The sequence below is a fragment of the Gymnogyps californianus genome, chromosome 5 (assembly GCF_018139145.2).
Source record: "Gymnogyps californianus isolate 813 chromosome 5, ASM1813914v2, whole genome shotgun sequence".
NCBI classification, from domain to species: Eukaryota; Metazoa; Chordata; class Aves; order Accipitriformes; family Cathartidae; genus Gymnogyps; species Gymnogyps californianus.
In genome coordinates this window covers 46,551,831-46,566,453 of record NC_059475.1, presented here as the reverse complement: position 1 = coordinate 46,566,453, position 14,623 = coordinate 46,551,831, and the positions used below count along the sequence as shown (strand labels likewise).

General features: G+C 44.2%; 1 protein-coding gene across 1 annotated transcript; it reads left to right on the top strand.

Moving 5' to 3' along the window:
- The first annotated feature begins 605 nt into the window (after nucleotides 1–605).
- ZDHHC22 (zinc finger DHHC-type palmitoyltransferase 22) lies at nucleotides 606–5,750 on the top strand. Its single transcript, XM_050898352.1, has 2 exons — nucleotides 606–1,167; nucleotides 5,485–5,750. The coding sequence occupies exons 1-2, from the start codon at nucleotides 606–608 to the stop codon at nucleotides 5,748–5,750; spliced, it is 828 nt and encodes a 275-aa protein (XP_050754309.1).
- Nucleotides 5,751–14,623: the final 8,873 nt, after the last annotated feature.

The following is a 14,623-nucleotide window of genomic DNA, read 5'->3' as shown; positions in this document are numbered from 1 at the left end:
AGCCCTTGACCAGCTGTTTTGTGCATTTTCTAATTTCGTGCAGAGCAGGGCAGCGGTCATAGAGGTAATCTGTAGATCCGTGGCTTTAAAGGATAAATTAGAGCATTGGATTTGATCCGTATTGCAGTGGATTAGAGCAACCTCTCCCCCCTCCCCGTCTCCTCCCCCCCCCCTTCAATTCACTCCCCCCTCCTCCAGCACCACCTTTTTTCCTCTCATGCAATACCAAAACTGACCCTGCCTGGCAGAGGGACTCTGCTAGGCGAGCAGAGCGGTGCCCACATCGCCGGCACACCGCGGGAGCCGGCTCTCCCCTCCAGCCTCCGCAGCCCCACCGGGGCATCGCTGCTGCAAGTTCCCCGGAGGCACACGCCGGGGCCGCGGTGCCTCCTCCGGGCACCGGAGAGCGGTCGCTGCCCACGGGTTCTGCCTTTGTCCCGGCCCGGCCGGGGCCGTGGGGCGGCGGCGAGGGAGAGCGGCCCCCGGAGGGCATTTCCCGGAGGCAGCGGGGCCGGGACCCGGCAGGAAATGGAAGGATGAAGTGTGCAGCCGGAGCGGTGATGTTCCTTCTCTCCTTGCTTTCCCCTGCAGGAACGTAATCCGCAATGCTAGTTCTCAGGTTGCTCAATGTTGTCGCACCAGCCTACTTCTTGTGCATCTCCCTAGTGACCTTCGTCCTCCAGATCTTTCTCTTCATCCCCAGCATGTTCAGAGACCCTTCCACCACCCCACTTTTCTCTCCTGCTCTGCTGCATGGGGCCCTCTTCCTCTTCCTCTCAGCTAATGCCCTGGGCAACTACGTCCTTGTGATCCAGAGCTCCCCCGAGGACTTGGGCAAGGGCTTAAACTTGGGCGAAGGAGCCGAAGTGGTGGCGGACTGGCTGGATGGAAGCAGGTCCCCTGGCTCAGCCTTGCCCAGCACTCACTTCTGTAGACTGTGTGCCAGAGTCACCCAGAGGCATGACCACCACTGTTTCTTCACAGGGAACTGCATCGGGAGCAAGAACATGCGAAACTTCATCATGTTCTGCCTCTACACCTCCCTGGCTTGCCTCGACTCCCTGGTGGCAGGCATGGCTTACATTTCTGCTGCACTCTCCATGTCCTTTGCGAACCCGCTGGCCTTTCTCACTCTTCTGCCTCACTCCATCAGCCAGTTCTTCTCAGGTAAGCACTCCTCCCTCGGAGATGAGGACCATCTTCCTCCTCCAGGGCTCCTGTGGTCGGGGGGACATGATTTTCTTCAGAGAGCTGTGTGTGGGGAGCAGTGGTGGGGATATGGGCAAGAGGGACAATTGGCTGTGTTCAACAAAGTCCTCTTTAGAGGCTAGAGACAGCTTTTGCAAAGGACTTTGCTTCACCTGAAATAGTGGCTGGGACCCACTGCAGGTTACAGCCACAGCCCTATTCCTGATGCATTAGGCTCTGGAAAACATCCCATAACCAGCTTGCCGGTGATAGAATAGGGCTGTCTGCCATTCAGGGAGTGTGTTGCAATTAGATGGAGCAGAGGGATTTCACTCGTAATGCAGGTGAGGGGAATCTTTTGCCTGCCCTACACGCAGTTGGAGGGTCTGCAGGTTTTCATATCCTACAAGTCTGCAGGTTGCCCATATCCCAGTGGAGATATTCTCATTCTCTTCATCCAGGTGCACTCACCCCCTCCACTGTCACCCACCACCTGCCTCCTGGCAGCACAAACTTACTGAGATCTTGCCATCCTTCCAGCACGAGAGAATTGGGGTTTAGGCAACAGAAACCAAGAGAGGAGTTCATGTGACACGATTAGCCACGTTTCTCATGACCACAGCCTGGGACACAGGTCCACAGAGAAGCAGGGGAAATTCTCTGTGCCTGCTCTTTGCAAGAGCTCCACACCAAAAGCAAGTATCTCTTTCTCCTTGTCCCCTTCCTTCTGCTTCTCCCCCTTTCCCCTCTCTCCCTGCTGTTCCATAAATCTCCACAGCCCTTCCTCTTCCCCCTCCTGATTCTGCTCCCATAACTCTCCCTCTGCTCTTGCAGCCTTGCCTCTTCACCTTTCAACACGCCCTCAAACTCTCCAACCTCAACCCTTTCTCTGTCCAAACCCAAGAGCTAGATAAAACCTGATCTCAGAGAAGGGACTATGCAGACAGCCCAGACTATTATTCTGCCCTGAAAGCGACTGCAGAAAAATACCATTTTCCCCTCTATGCAGCTCATGCCTCGCACACTTAGATGAGCTTTTGTTAGACTAAAATAGGTATCCCATGTATTTTAGCTTTGCAGATTCAGCTGAGCTCAGTAAGAAGGGCCCGGAGTCTGTTTTGGCTCATGCATTGTCACCAGAAGTGTTGATTATGATCTGAGCATGGAGTCTCCACTGCTGGGGATACAGGAGCCAGAGAGGCCCCAGCTTGCTTTTTGGATTCCAGGCTGGGTTTGCAGGGTTGCCATCTGAAAACAAACAAATATCTCTCTACTTGGCAAATTAGCAGATTTGTCATGGTAATCACTGAGAGACAATAAACATGAAATCCTGCCATGACATTTTTATGGAGTCATTTTTTCAAGTAGAAGAATTTTTGTAAATAACATTACACGAGCTTCACTAGCATTAAAAACACTGGGAATTATTTTCCCCTGTGCCTAAGCTTTGCTCAACACAGCAGCCTGGGAGGGGGAGCAGGGATGTGGGAGGAGATTATCAAGGAATTAGTTCTCTCTCTCTGACTCTGAGGGCTCCTCTGCACCAAGCTGGGTCCTGGCATATGTTTGAAGAGCCACTGAAGTGCCCCAGCTCTGGTGTCAGCAACTGCAGTGCCAAAGACAGCATGTGGGCAGTGTTTGAGTGGGACACAACGGGGCTGGGTGCAGGGCAGGGAGCTGGGAACCAGAACACCCTCGAGAGGCAGCAGCTCCCAGCAGCTCCCAGCAGCTCCCACCGAACCTCTCGCTCAGCCAGGATGAGAACTGCTGCCTCACACAGCAATATACGGGTGTGTGGTGTCTTGGTTGCTTGGGAGGAGTGGCCTACTGGTTTCTACCAGCATATTTAACCTCCAGTTCAGGAAAGAAAAACACAGCCTGGAATAGTTACCTGGAAGGGTTGTCTACCCAATGTTTTTCAGCTAACATAGCTATTACTTAGGTGTTGTTGTAAGATCCAAAGAGAGCATTGCTATAGCAGGGAAAAAACGCTACCTTTCTTCTTCTCCATCATGCCCTCTGCACTGGAGGAGGAGTAAAGGAGGATGAAGGGTGAATCTGCTGGTCTTATGTCAACTGAATGTTCCCTGCTTTCATACTGGGAAAATTTTCAGTTGGCTCATTCTCCCCAGACTGTGCTCAGGCATGGATTTCAGAATCTGACCCAGAGTCTATAATTTCAGCCTGTGATTCAGCTTTTCTGGCATAGATAATGTATGGCAATAAGCTTGAGATCACACCAGGTCAGTTAAAGCAGAAGTGAATCCGAGACTAAAACGGACTGTGGTGATGAGGGACAAATGGAGACCACTTTTGTAAACACAGGTCCGATTGGATCCACAAAAGAAATTATAGAAAATGCTTTATGTAGGTAACCTGAAGAAAAGGTTAAAAAAATCATGTATCTGGAAAGCACGGCTCAGAGATGCTTAATATTTGCAAGGGGAAACAAGGGTAATTACTTTCTTGAAGTTGAATTTCACCAGCTCATAGAAATAAAGCTTACAGCTGCCTTGCAAAGGCTCTAAAGAAAATAGCTGTCTTTCTCCATATCCCTGTATCAGCTGTAAGAAAGAACAAATGTCTGTCACACTCTGGTCCAGTAAAAGAGGGGCAGAGAAGCCCATATTTGGCTCTGGGCTTCCTACCTGATAGATTAAGTTATTCCGACAGAATTGGCATAAGGATTTGTCATCATCCTAAGGGGCTTGTTCTTCCCTTGCTGTATTGCATACAAAGCCCACTGAGCTGAATGGGATCTAATGAGAAGGGAAAGATGACATTGCATTTAGGAAGAAAACTGAATGACTCCCATGCCTTTTTCAAGTGAGGACAATCTCTGAAAGCTCGAGGCTGTAGTCAGTGTCTACAAATCCTCCTCAGAGGGGCCTGCTGGCTGAGCCCAAAGCTTGACGTGATTGTCACGGGTCAGCTCCAATCTCTCACTTACAGCACTGCCAGGTGGAGAAGCCAGGATTCACAGATTGCAAAACCAGACGACACCACATAATCTGACCCTCTGTATAAGAGAAGCAAGAGACGTTTATCCAGCCATCCTTGTATTGAACTTAAAACCCGAAGCAGCCACATACCTGTTTTAGGTAGCACGCCTCTACTGTCCATGCAATCCCTGCTCTAGCAGAATTGCTCTTGTAGGGCCTTAGAGTGACTAGAGCTTTTACCTCCCCGAGTATGTCTGCCCCATGGTCTTCCAGAGGGACGGGAGCATGTGAGAGCTTTTTCATTTCTAAACCTCGCAGGAACCAGTGAGAGGATATTGGCTATTTATACCAGTATTGACATACACTTAATTTGCTTTGTGTGCCTGTGTGTAAATATGGGTGTTTAATAATATACCAATATACACAAAATACGTGCGTACACATTCATATGCACACACAGAGAATATTATTTTAATGGGCTTAGATCTGCCTATGCACTGAAAGGTCACTCAGTGATACCTGCTATTATACTCATATTTTCCAGAAGGAGTTCTAAAATCATTGTAGAGGAAAGGGCCCACAGAATATTTTTATTTAAATATATTCAGCACAAATATATACTACAAAAACTGTTGAATTAGGAGCTTCAGACCTACAAAGTATTTTGAGTATTCTAGCAGCAGCTTTAAAAAAGGAATTTGGATTGTATTTTGGAAAGTCTTCTGTTTCTGTTTCTTGCATTCATATGAAAACTGCCTTTGCCCAATGGTAGGAAAGTCATTACTGACTTGTTTTTCTTTTTTAACATATTTTATATATATATATATATAGTGATTAGAGAGAGAGAGAGAGAGATCCCAAATATTTCTGCCTAGTATTAATGCACACAGTAAAGGCTTCTGGAAGCATCTACATGCTGTAGGACCCACATCTCTTTTCAAAAGGAAGCTAGAAAACTTAGATTCACTGTGATGAGCAGGTAGAGCCTGGTTAATAAGAATGATTAATAAATTAACCATTCTTCAAAATAGTGCTGAGGTCTTAGAGACATGTTTCACTTCTGGCTGAACTTGCCCCTGTAATCTAGATCCTCACATTAACAGCAAAGGGAGAAGTGTACAGAGACCATTATCATTTTAGTATTTCCTCAGCGGGGTCCGTTGCATCAGACACTACAAAAGAAACAATTTTATGTAGTTAGAGCAATCAGCCTGTCTTGCTCCTAACTCCCCACTTGTGGCCAGAGAATACAGGCAGCTCGTCGGTTCTCGGGGCTGAGTATTACACTGGCATGCAAGCTGTGTCTAAACTCTTTCTTTTATTGTCCTCCCTCCCCCTGACTCTTGGTCTGCAGGAGCTCTCCTTAGCTCTGAGATGTTTGTCATCCTCATGCTCTACCTCTGGCTTGGGATCGGACTGGCCTGCGCCGGCTTCTGCTGCCACCAGATGCTGCTGATCCTGCGTGGGCAGACGCGGTACCAGGTGCGGAAAGGGATGGTGGTAAGAGCCCGGCCCTGGAGGGAGAACCTGCAAGAGGTCTTTGGCAAGAGGTGGCTGCTAGGACTTCTCATCCCTGTGCTCAATGTGGGAAGTGACTACCGTAGGCAGAAAGAGAAATAAAATCCCCGGGCGTGTGTGTGCATCCCACGTGCACGCAACGCCTCCCCTGTTCTCTCCCACTGTCTCCTGGATCACTAAAGAGCTGGGCTACTCCATCTCTCGGGATTGCAGCTTCTGTGGGAGGAAAGGACTGGCTATCAAACAGAATAAATTTAGCATATTAACAAGGAGATCACAAACCATGTAGATGAAGAGATACTGCAGCTTAGTAGTCACATCACTGCACCTGCGTAAGTGGCAACAGTCTTTGAACTAGCAGAAAAATTAGTCAGACCCTCCTGTGGCTTCCTGCCTGACTCCTCCAGCCCCCAGCCCCATTAGCCACCCTATATAGTCCCTAATGAACTGCAGCAGGAGCTTTCAGAGAGCCTGGGCTGTTGTGGTAGACTGCAAAAACAGTGTCTGTTCCTTGGGAGGGTTTTGCAGGGTGCCTTTTTGGCTCTTACATACTTGAGGTAACTTCACAGTACTAAGAAGCCTTTAACGACAGAACTGCAATGCAATCAAGCTGCCCTAGGAGCAGGCTATGCACATGGCTAATGCGGTAGGTAAACTTTCTCTCCACAGGCTAGAAAATCAGGAAGAAAACAAAGAGAAATTCAGAATTTCTCATTTCTGTTCTTGATCTGCTCCCTATGCAATGATATGTCAGGACTGTAGCTCTGCTACTTATTTTTAGCAGTCCTTTGCCCAGTGACACCATCCAGGCAAAGCTGCCCTTCTGACAGGGAGCAGCAAGCAGACAAATCATGATCAGACGGAGGCACAAGGAGAGGAAACCGCAAAGGTGAATGAAAAGGCTGTGTTTGAGAAGCTGTGTGATGAGGCAGGCTATGCGTGCCTGTGAGAGAGAGAGAGGGAAGCGTGGACACACAGTGAGCTGTCAGGAGGGTGCCAAGAGCCCTGCTGTTGTGTCTGAGCCCTGATGCATCACACTCTTGCAGGGAGCACCTGCACCATTAGTACTGTGAAGAGTTCAAAATCCCAGAAGACAGGGAGGTTTTCCAGCCCATCAGGATGCTTCACTTTGCACTAAAACAAACAAAAAAATGTTTACCTTGGACATCCCTGCCACACCGTAGTTATAGGCTCTCCAGGGCAATTCCCTCTTGCATTGCTGCAGAGGGGTAAATTCATCCATGTTATAACTCCATTAAGGAGGTTAATGGAATTACTACAGGGATTAATCAGCCTAATGTGTCAGTTGTTTTCTAGCTGCAGCAACAGCCCATGAGATCAGTGCTGAGATCCTATGCTAATAGGTGCCTTAAGAAAGGATACCATAACATCTCTACCAGGATCATAGTGCTGGATTCCCCAGCAGCTGCAACAAGAAGCCTCTGTTTTGGCAAACTGCATCAGCTTATGCGGGCTGGATAAGAATCCATTGCTTCTCTTTAATAGGCTGGGGAGTATGCTGACAAGCTGTGAAAAATGTTATTTCTTCCTCAGAAATGCTCTCGGTGCATCCCAGGTAGGGGAATGCACCTGCTTTCATCCTTATGTTTCTCATGAGCCAGAACAGAGGCACTCATTCCTACAGGCTTTGTAACCGTCCTTCACCGCTTCACACTTGTATACACGTTTGGATCAATAACAAACAAAGTCTATTGTGATGAGCAGAGTAACCATGAAAATACACTGGAAAAACCCTTTGCTGGATAATTAAAACATGTAGGATATACGTCCTTCCACGCTGTGTGTGTTCGCATGAACACACCGCTGTTTCCATGTGTAATATGCTGTATTTTCACTAACAGTGAACAATAAAAAGTGTTCTGTTTTTTTACATGAGCTGTATTGTGCTTTTTGAGAGTTCGTTAGCTGTTTCTGTACATTTGTTACAGCATACACACGGACATGTTCAAGGAAAAAGTTAGGATTTGTTTATTGGCTTTGCCAATAATTCATCATATGATTTTGGACAAGTCCTTTCACCCTTCCTACTTCAATGCAATGACCAATCTAAAAATGCACCTAATAACCAACTTGCAGACCCATTCTAATTTCTATTTATAAATTACACTATCAACCTCAACTGAAAGCTACAGGAAAATTAAGCGATTATCATCGCCCACAAACAGCATCTTGACATAAATTATTCCTTACTGGCACGATGGCATCAAGGTGAGCAGACAGTCACCTTGTCACTGGAACCGGAGCCAGTGCCTTGTGCCATACACCTCGCCTTGGAAGGATTCCCAGGTTTATTCGTATTCCACAGACTGGTTGATCCAACTTCTTTTTCGTATATTTCTAAAGGCAACAGGCTCCCAACATTTCAGCCAGCAGCTTCCTCATGTCAGCAGAAATTATGGTTTGACACCCTCGCCCTCTACTTTTGGCGTTTGATTGACACTGCAGTCTTGGGCAGCTCGTGGCACTCAGTGCCTGCTGCCACGCTGCCTCAGGCTGTAAGCTCTTCGGGGCCGCATGCTGAGAAGGGCACAACCGACTCAGAGTTTCGGTGGGCCACTCTCCAAGGACAGCCCCCACGCAGCACAATAGGATTAGTTGTCCATGAAGCCTGTTGCCTCTTCACACCAGGGTTGGATCGCGCCCAGCCCCTGTGTCAGGGTCACAGCTGTCTGCCCTCACTGTGAAGTCTTGGTCCTTGCTGAAGCACAGAGAGATCCCAGTTTGAGTGACTGCAGCACAGTTCCGCACAATTGTTCTTTCTGTCAGACACCTGTGTTCCTGTCTGTAAATCGCTGCATCGCCACTTTATGCAGCTAAACAGTTCCTTTGCAGCAAACTACTGGATTTCAGCAGTAGTGGTGGGGCTTTCAGATGGATACAGCCTTTACAGTTATGATCCTCTGGGATGAAAAGAGCTATAAAAATGTAACATTAGACTGACCCTGTATATTGGCTTATTTCTCTGCTCATTCCCAAGTGCGTGGACTGCCCTCTTTGGGGTAGAGTAGTGGTTCTGCGGAAACAGTTGAGAGTAGCTCTTTAATTATCCAGCTGCTCTGACATCCCTTCCTTGTCATACCTGTGCATCCACTTATAGAAATCCTTGGCAAGAAAAAGTAACAGGGCTCAACAACTGTGAACAGAACCTTTGCTCTTAGCTATGATTTAGTAAATGAAGACTGAGCTCAATGGCAATGTCACAAATTCTAAATCTGTTCAATGGCTCTAAAGTTTTATAAGGATAAATAATAAAAGCTTCTCATTTTCTGTGCTTAGAGAGCCATTACTTATTATTTGCATTTTATTAAATAGCAGCTGCAATAGCAAATATATTTTGGAACATGATTTCTTGTGACAATGTCTAAATACTTATAAAGGTTTTAAAAATAAAACACTTAGGGCTTCTCTGGCTTTGGAAAATCAGATAGGCATCATTTCTTCTCTGATAATGCTAGAAGTAAAAGCTCCCTGTTGCTTAAGACCTTGCACAGAAGCCATAGACTTTTGCTTAGTGGCTTGTCTATTTTAAATGTGGCTACCTGAAAAAATGGTGCCACCTCTAAGGTCTCAGAAGTCTTTGCAATGACAGTATAGAGCAAATTAGGGGATGCAACTGTCAAGTAAACCGGAAGAAGTCTGTTCTTATGTATAGTAAGAATCTCATACAAAATAAGTAGATGATTTTCCTCTTCATACTACACTATTGGGGAGCCCTCAAGGCCTGCATGCAAAAGGTCTTCACTGGATATCCTCAGAGGATATAGAGTTAAAACATGAAGAGTCTCAAGTAATAAGGCACAGGGAACATATGAGAAAAGATGATGTGAAATAGCATTTATCTTGTTTAAGAAATAGCCAACTCAAGGGAGATGATCACAGTCTAAAAATACTTGCAAGGAGACAGAATAAATGAATGAGAAGACTCATTAACTGTAAGGAGATAGCTGGAGGAGGACGGGCAGTCCTGGACTGAAAGAAAAGCTGAGGTCAGAGCTTAGGGCATCTATCTTTAAAACAGTCAGAAGAGAGCAATCAGAGAAAGTGCCCCCAGAGAGAGCAGAAGTGATTTGACTTTGGTAGGGATGATGCACTGAGAGCCATCAGGCAGTAGGAGGTATGACAACAGAATTCAAGTTATCTTCATTGATTGTTGACTGAATGGACACAAAGAAAGCCCAGACTGAGAAAAGTCATTGCTAATCACTTTCTGCACAAAAAACCTCAAAGCCCCAGCAGAGCCAAAAGGGTTTTTCTCTCTTGAACAGCAAATGATGTTACAAGCAGGAGGTGCATGGGTAGAAGTCATAAGTAGCAACACCAGGGTCTATATAGTTCTCTTTGAGTTATTTAAAGACTAGCCAGAACTATCATGGTTGGAGTAAAGCAATGACCTACTTGTTCAATATAAATAAATAAAGGGAGAAGAAAATTTAAAGCATATGTGGAGTCTCTGTGCCCTGCTAGATATTTAAATCAATGGAAACACAATGTCAAATGACTTATATTAACAAACAGTAAGATGTTGTCTAATAACTACATGTCCACATGTGGGTTCTGTGTTTTTCCACCTCTTTTCCAGAAAGCCAGGGGAATAAAAAGTCCTTGGAGCTTACACCAAAAGTCAGCAAATATGGACCAATTAGTGCTTCAGTCCTCCTATGGAGCCATCCAGCCAGCAGCCTTGTCTTCATTACACGAAAGAGGTTTTAGCATTGGTTGTCCTATTGAATCTAACTGGCAAGTGATGTGAGAGCTCAGGCAGGCCAGTCCTGTGTCCCTTAAGGCTTTTGGAGCCAGCATCTTCTAGTGTCCCCAGATGTTTACAAATAAAAAATGCAAGTTCCCAAGTACCAGTGTCATACACTGTTTGCAGAGTGCCTCATTTAACGTGTTGGCAGACCCCTTAATAGTAGTTCCAGAATTGCTATCAATTAAAAATAAATGGAGCATGTTGATCAGTTTACTTCAAAAGAGGCAAAGCGGTGGATGGCAATAGGAAGCTCTGCACGTGAAAGAGAAGGCTCACCTTATGATCAATGGGGATGGGAAAGTTTCATTTGTCTGCTACTGATTTTCTAAACACTGCTGTTAATCTACCTTGATCTTGAATAGTTATCAACTTGGGTTTCCTGTGATTACCGTACATCCACCAGCTTAGGGGAATGCACAGTCTCTGGCATGTATTTCAGCTGTTTTGCTCAGTCTATCTTTACCACCAATCATTCCCAGATTCACGTTATTATCATGCTTGACTGGAAAATTTCTATTAGATGTCAGGTCAGTCTTTTAGCTGCTTGTGTTGGATAAGAAGAGATGAAGACATGAACCTATGTATCATCAGACTGCTGAAAATATAACAGATTGGTTTGCCATCACTATACTGTTAAGAATCTTATATATTCACTGGGCAATGGGGTTAACGCAGTGGACCCACATGAGAGTGCCCTAGGAGTTAACAAGCAACTGCTGAATGCAGCCTTGTCACAGAGGCTGTTATCAAAGAATGATGTTATCATCCAGAACTGCTTGAGACCACAGATGAGCTTTATGGTCAGTGACAGAAAAACAAGAGACAGATCCAGCATCATCAGCCAGGACTCTGAATGGTTTATGATTGCTGGGAGGAAATTGTTGACCAGTACAACATAAGCAATCTTTGTAGGTCTAAACATGAACTGCCAAAGTCAAACAGGTTCACAAAGTCCAGATGCAATGAAAGCTCCTTTGAGAAAAACTTCAAAACAGCATTACCTAAAGGAGAAAGTGTTTCACTAGATAAGAACTTCCAAGCACTCAATGCTAAGATCAATGTTTTGAGCAATGGAAGTTCCTTCAAGACTTGGAGAACCTGTCCCCAAACTGACAACTTTCAAGTATCAGTTCTTTATTAATCTCGACTGAGTTTGATCTTCAAGGCTGTCACTAGATGTTGTCCCAAAACATCCAGTGCTAAATTAAATGAGAGTGGCTTATACACTGCTGAAGACCACCATATGTCCTCCCATAGCATTGATATGATTTTCTTCTCCAGGGAACACCTGTAACACTCAGTGAGACGGATTTATCTGAGAAAACTTTGATTAATCAAGCAGTTTATTACACTAAACAAAACTTGGTTGAGATTTTGGAAGTCTTATTGTCAAGGCAAAGAATTTTTCCTTTTCTCTTCAAGCCATAGTACAGGGTATAAAAAACCCGTTTGGACCCACCTATCCATGTCTCTAAACTAGTATGCACGAGAATGCAATTTTATGAGTGCTCTAGCTGTCTTCCCTTATACTTCCATTGTCACTAACCATCCAAGGAAATAAGCCAATTTGTGAATATGAAGCCATGAAAGAAGGCACAAGGAAATAAAGGGACTGACTGCAGAAAGCAAAAGGCGGCAACAAAGTTCTACTAAGCTATCAGTGATATAGTTCATGGAGATCTAAAATCTTTTTTAAAACCTCTGGAAACAAAGCTCCAAAAAACTCCTAGTATTTTTCATGCCAGGAGGAAAGCTGACATTTCAAATCAAACTATAAGACCCACTGTCTACCTTTCAGAACTGGAGTGTTTTCCAGGTGTATGAATTCAGCCCACCACCACCTCAGATCACTCCATTGCTTCAGGGTAGTCAGGTGTTTCAGAAATTTGTCTATATAATCAATGCAGCTGGCAGGCACAGTCAGCCTGGGCAGAGCCAATGTCCTGCAGCAAGAGATGCCATCAGCTCAGAAGGAAATGTTACTATCCAGGCTGTCAACAGCACACTAAAAGCCCCTTAGCTCAGGCAAGGATCCTTCACATAACACAGAAACTTTCTATCAGATCCAGGTCTGGGGTAGAAGAAATTCTGTAGTCAGGCTGGAGGCAAACACCACATCTCTCCCCTTGACAACCTCTTTTTGGCTCTCTGTACTGACTACTCCTTATGAACTACTTTCGCCAAAACTTGTCCAGCGTCATCCAATCAGCTATTGGCATCTTCTGGGAAAGGATGAATTTCAGTGGGGGCTCATTAGGATATGTATTATATTGACGGGAAAAGAGTAGGAAAGTGTGAAATATGTGAAGGAGTGTGCCAACCCAGCCTACAAATTATAGCATGATGGACAAACTCAATACGAGCTTGCAGAATAAAATGGCAACATTTCAGACTGCATATGAAGATGAACTTGAAGCAAAAAAAATACAATAAACCTTTTCCATGGTGCTCTGATGCAATAAAAACATGGAATGTTATATTCAGCTTTGTCTTCATTAGTCAAACCAGATGGAGTTCACATAAAAGCCATAAATTATTAAGAAGCTGAGAAATGGATTTGTAAGAGGAAAAAATGGTTATATTTGCCATTGGGTAACTACAGCCAAAGTGGATGTGAGGAAAATATGGCAACCATCCATGTATTTTGGAGGGTGGGAGAAATAATTCTTGTTGGATAAACAAGCATCAACTAGAAACAGAGTTCAATTTAAGAAAAGGAAATAACATGTTAACATTTCAGGAAATACTTCCAAACAGCAGTTCTTCCACTGTCAGCCTTTAGAATAAGCTTAGGTTGGAGAAGCTGAAATCTTCACATCTAGGGAGCTACGGAACTGAACAGGGTAAAGCACAGTGAACAGGGAACTGCCTGCTGTTGCTGGAAAACAGTGGGGAAAAATAAACCAGAGAAGCTTTCACTTTTTACCTAGACAGTTGCTCAAGCTTAAGCCAAGAGGAGCTAGATACTGATCATACTCGCCTGGGATTTGTTTATATTATTATGACCCTCTTCTGTTCTGCATTGCACTTCTTGCCATCTCAGCTGAGTTCAAAATATTTATTAGTACCAGTACTTTATTCAATAGAAGTAACATGAAATACAAATAGCTGTGCAAATAAAGTAATTATATATAGGTGATATGTGTTGAAAGAAGCACAAAACAGTGTTTTGGTCTTCTCTTTGTAAGCATGGGATTAGAGCATGTGATTCCCACATGGCTTCTGTTTGTAAATGCTACAGCAATGATTGACAGAAGGCAGAGAACATCACAATTTTATATCCCTAAAGTAGCTCTCTGTTCAATGATGAGTTATGATGATATTTCTCAGCATTTCAATAGGACTAAGAGATACCCAAACTGCTTACGTTTTTACCCTCTTTTATACTTTCAAGTACTGCCAGAACGACCACTCTGTGTGTATGTAAACTGAAGAAAACATATCTATATTTCTATTTGATTTTTTTTTAACCTTGAAATGAACAGTTAGGTATGTTAACTACCCATAACACAGCTTTCAGATGGTTTGGAGAAACGTTGCCAATTACGAACTTCTGGAAATGTCAGGACCTTTAAATAGAGCAGCTACATAAATACATGCAAACCGAGATGTCATAATATATTTAAGATCACTTTTGAATTCTGACATCATTTTAAGATATTCTTTCTTTTTCTTCTTTACTCTTGCTCCATCTCCCTCTCCTTCCAAATCTAATACAGGGAAACATTTTTGACAAAACATAGCAGGTCATATAGAAAAGATTTATGTGGAAGAATTGGGAGACCTTCACAGTATCTGGGAAATACCAAAGAGGAGGAAATAGACATTTCATTAGCTCAGCTATTATTATTTATGAATCAACTAGAATGACTTTTTATATTTGTCTGATAAAATTTACTTACTGAAATCCCAGTGGAAATGTAACCAATACATAATTTAAATTTCCAGCAAAAGCCTAAAATTAAGGTTTACGTTTAAGTCGATTAAGAGGCTCTATGGATTTTCACTCCCCATAGGAAGTCCCTGAGGCATTAGAAGCATTACTCTGGTGGTCAGAAGTCTCCAGCACTACATCAGAGAAAGTAATCCTTTTGCAGTTAATTAGTCAAATGTCAAGTCTTTTAATAAATGTGAATTTTGGGAGGAATGCTCAATCACTTGGGTTATATAGGTGCACAAATAGCAAGACTGTGCCCCTGAAGTT

Excerpts from the sequence above, each read along its gene's own strand:
- ZDHHC22 (XM_050898352.1), top strand. The coding sequence starts at position 606 with ATGCTAGTTCTCAGGTTGCTCAATGTTGTCGCACCAGCCTACTTCTTG. Across the intron at positions 1,168-5,484 it reads CATCAGCCAGTTCTTCTCAG|GAGCTCTCCTTAGCTCTGAG; the intron begins GTAAGCACTCCT and ends CTTGGTCTGCAG.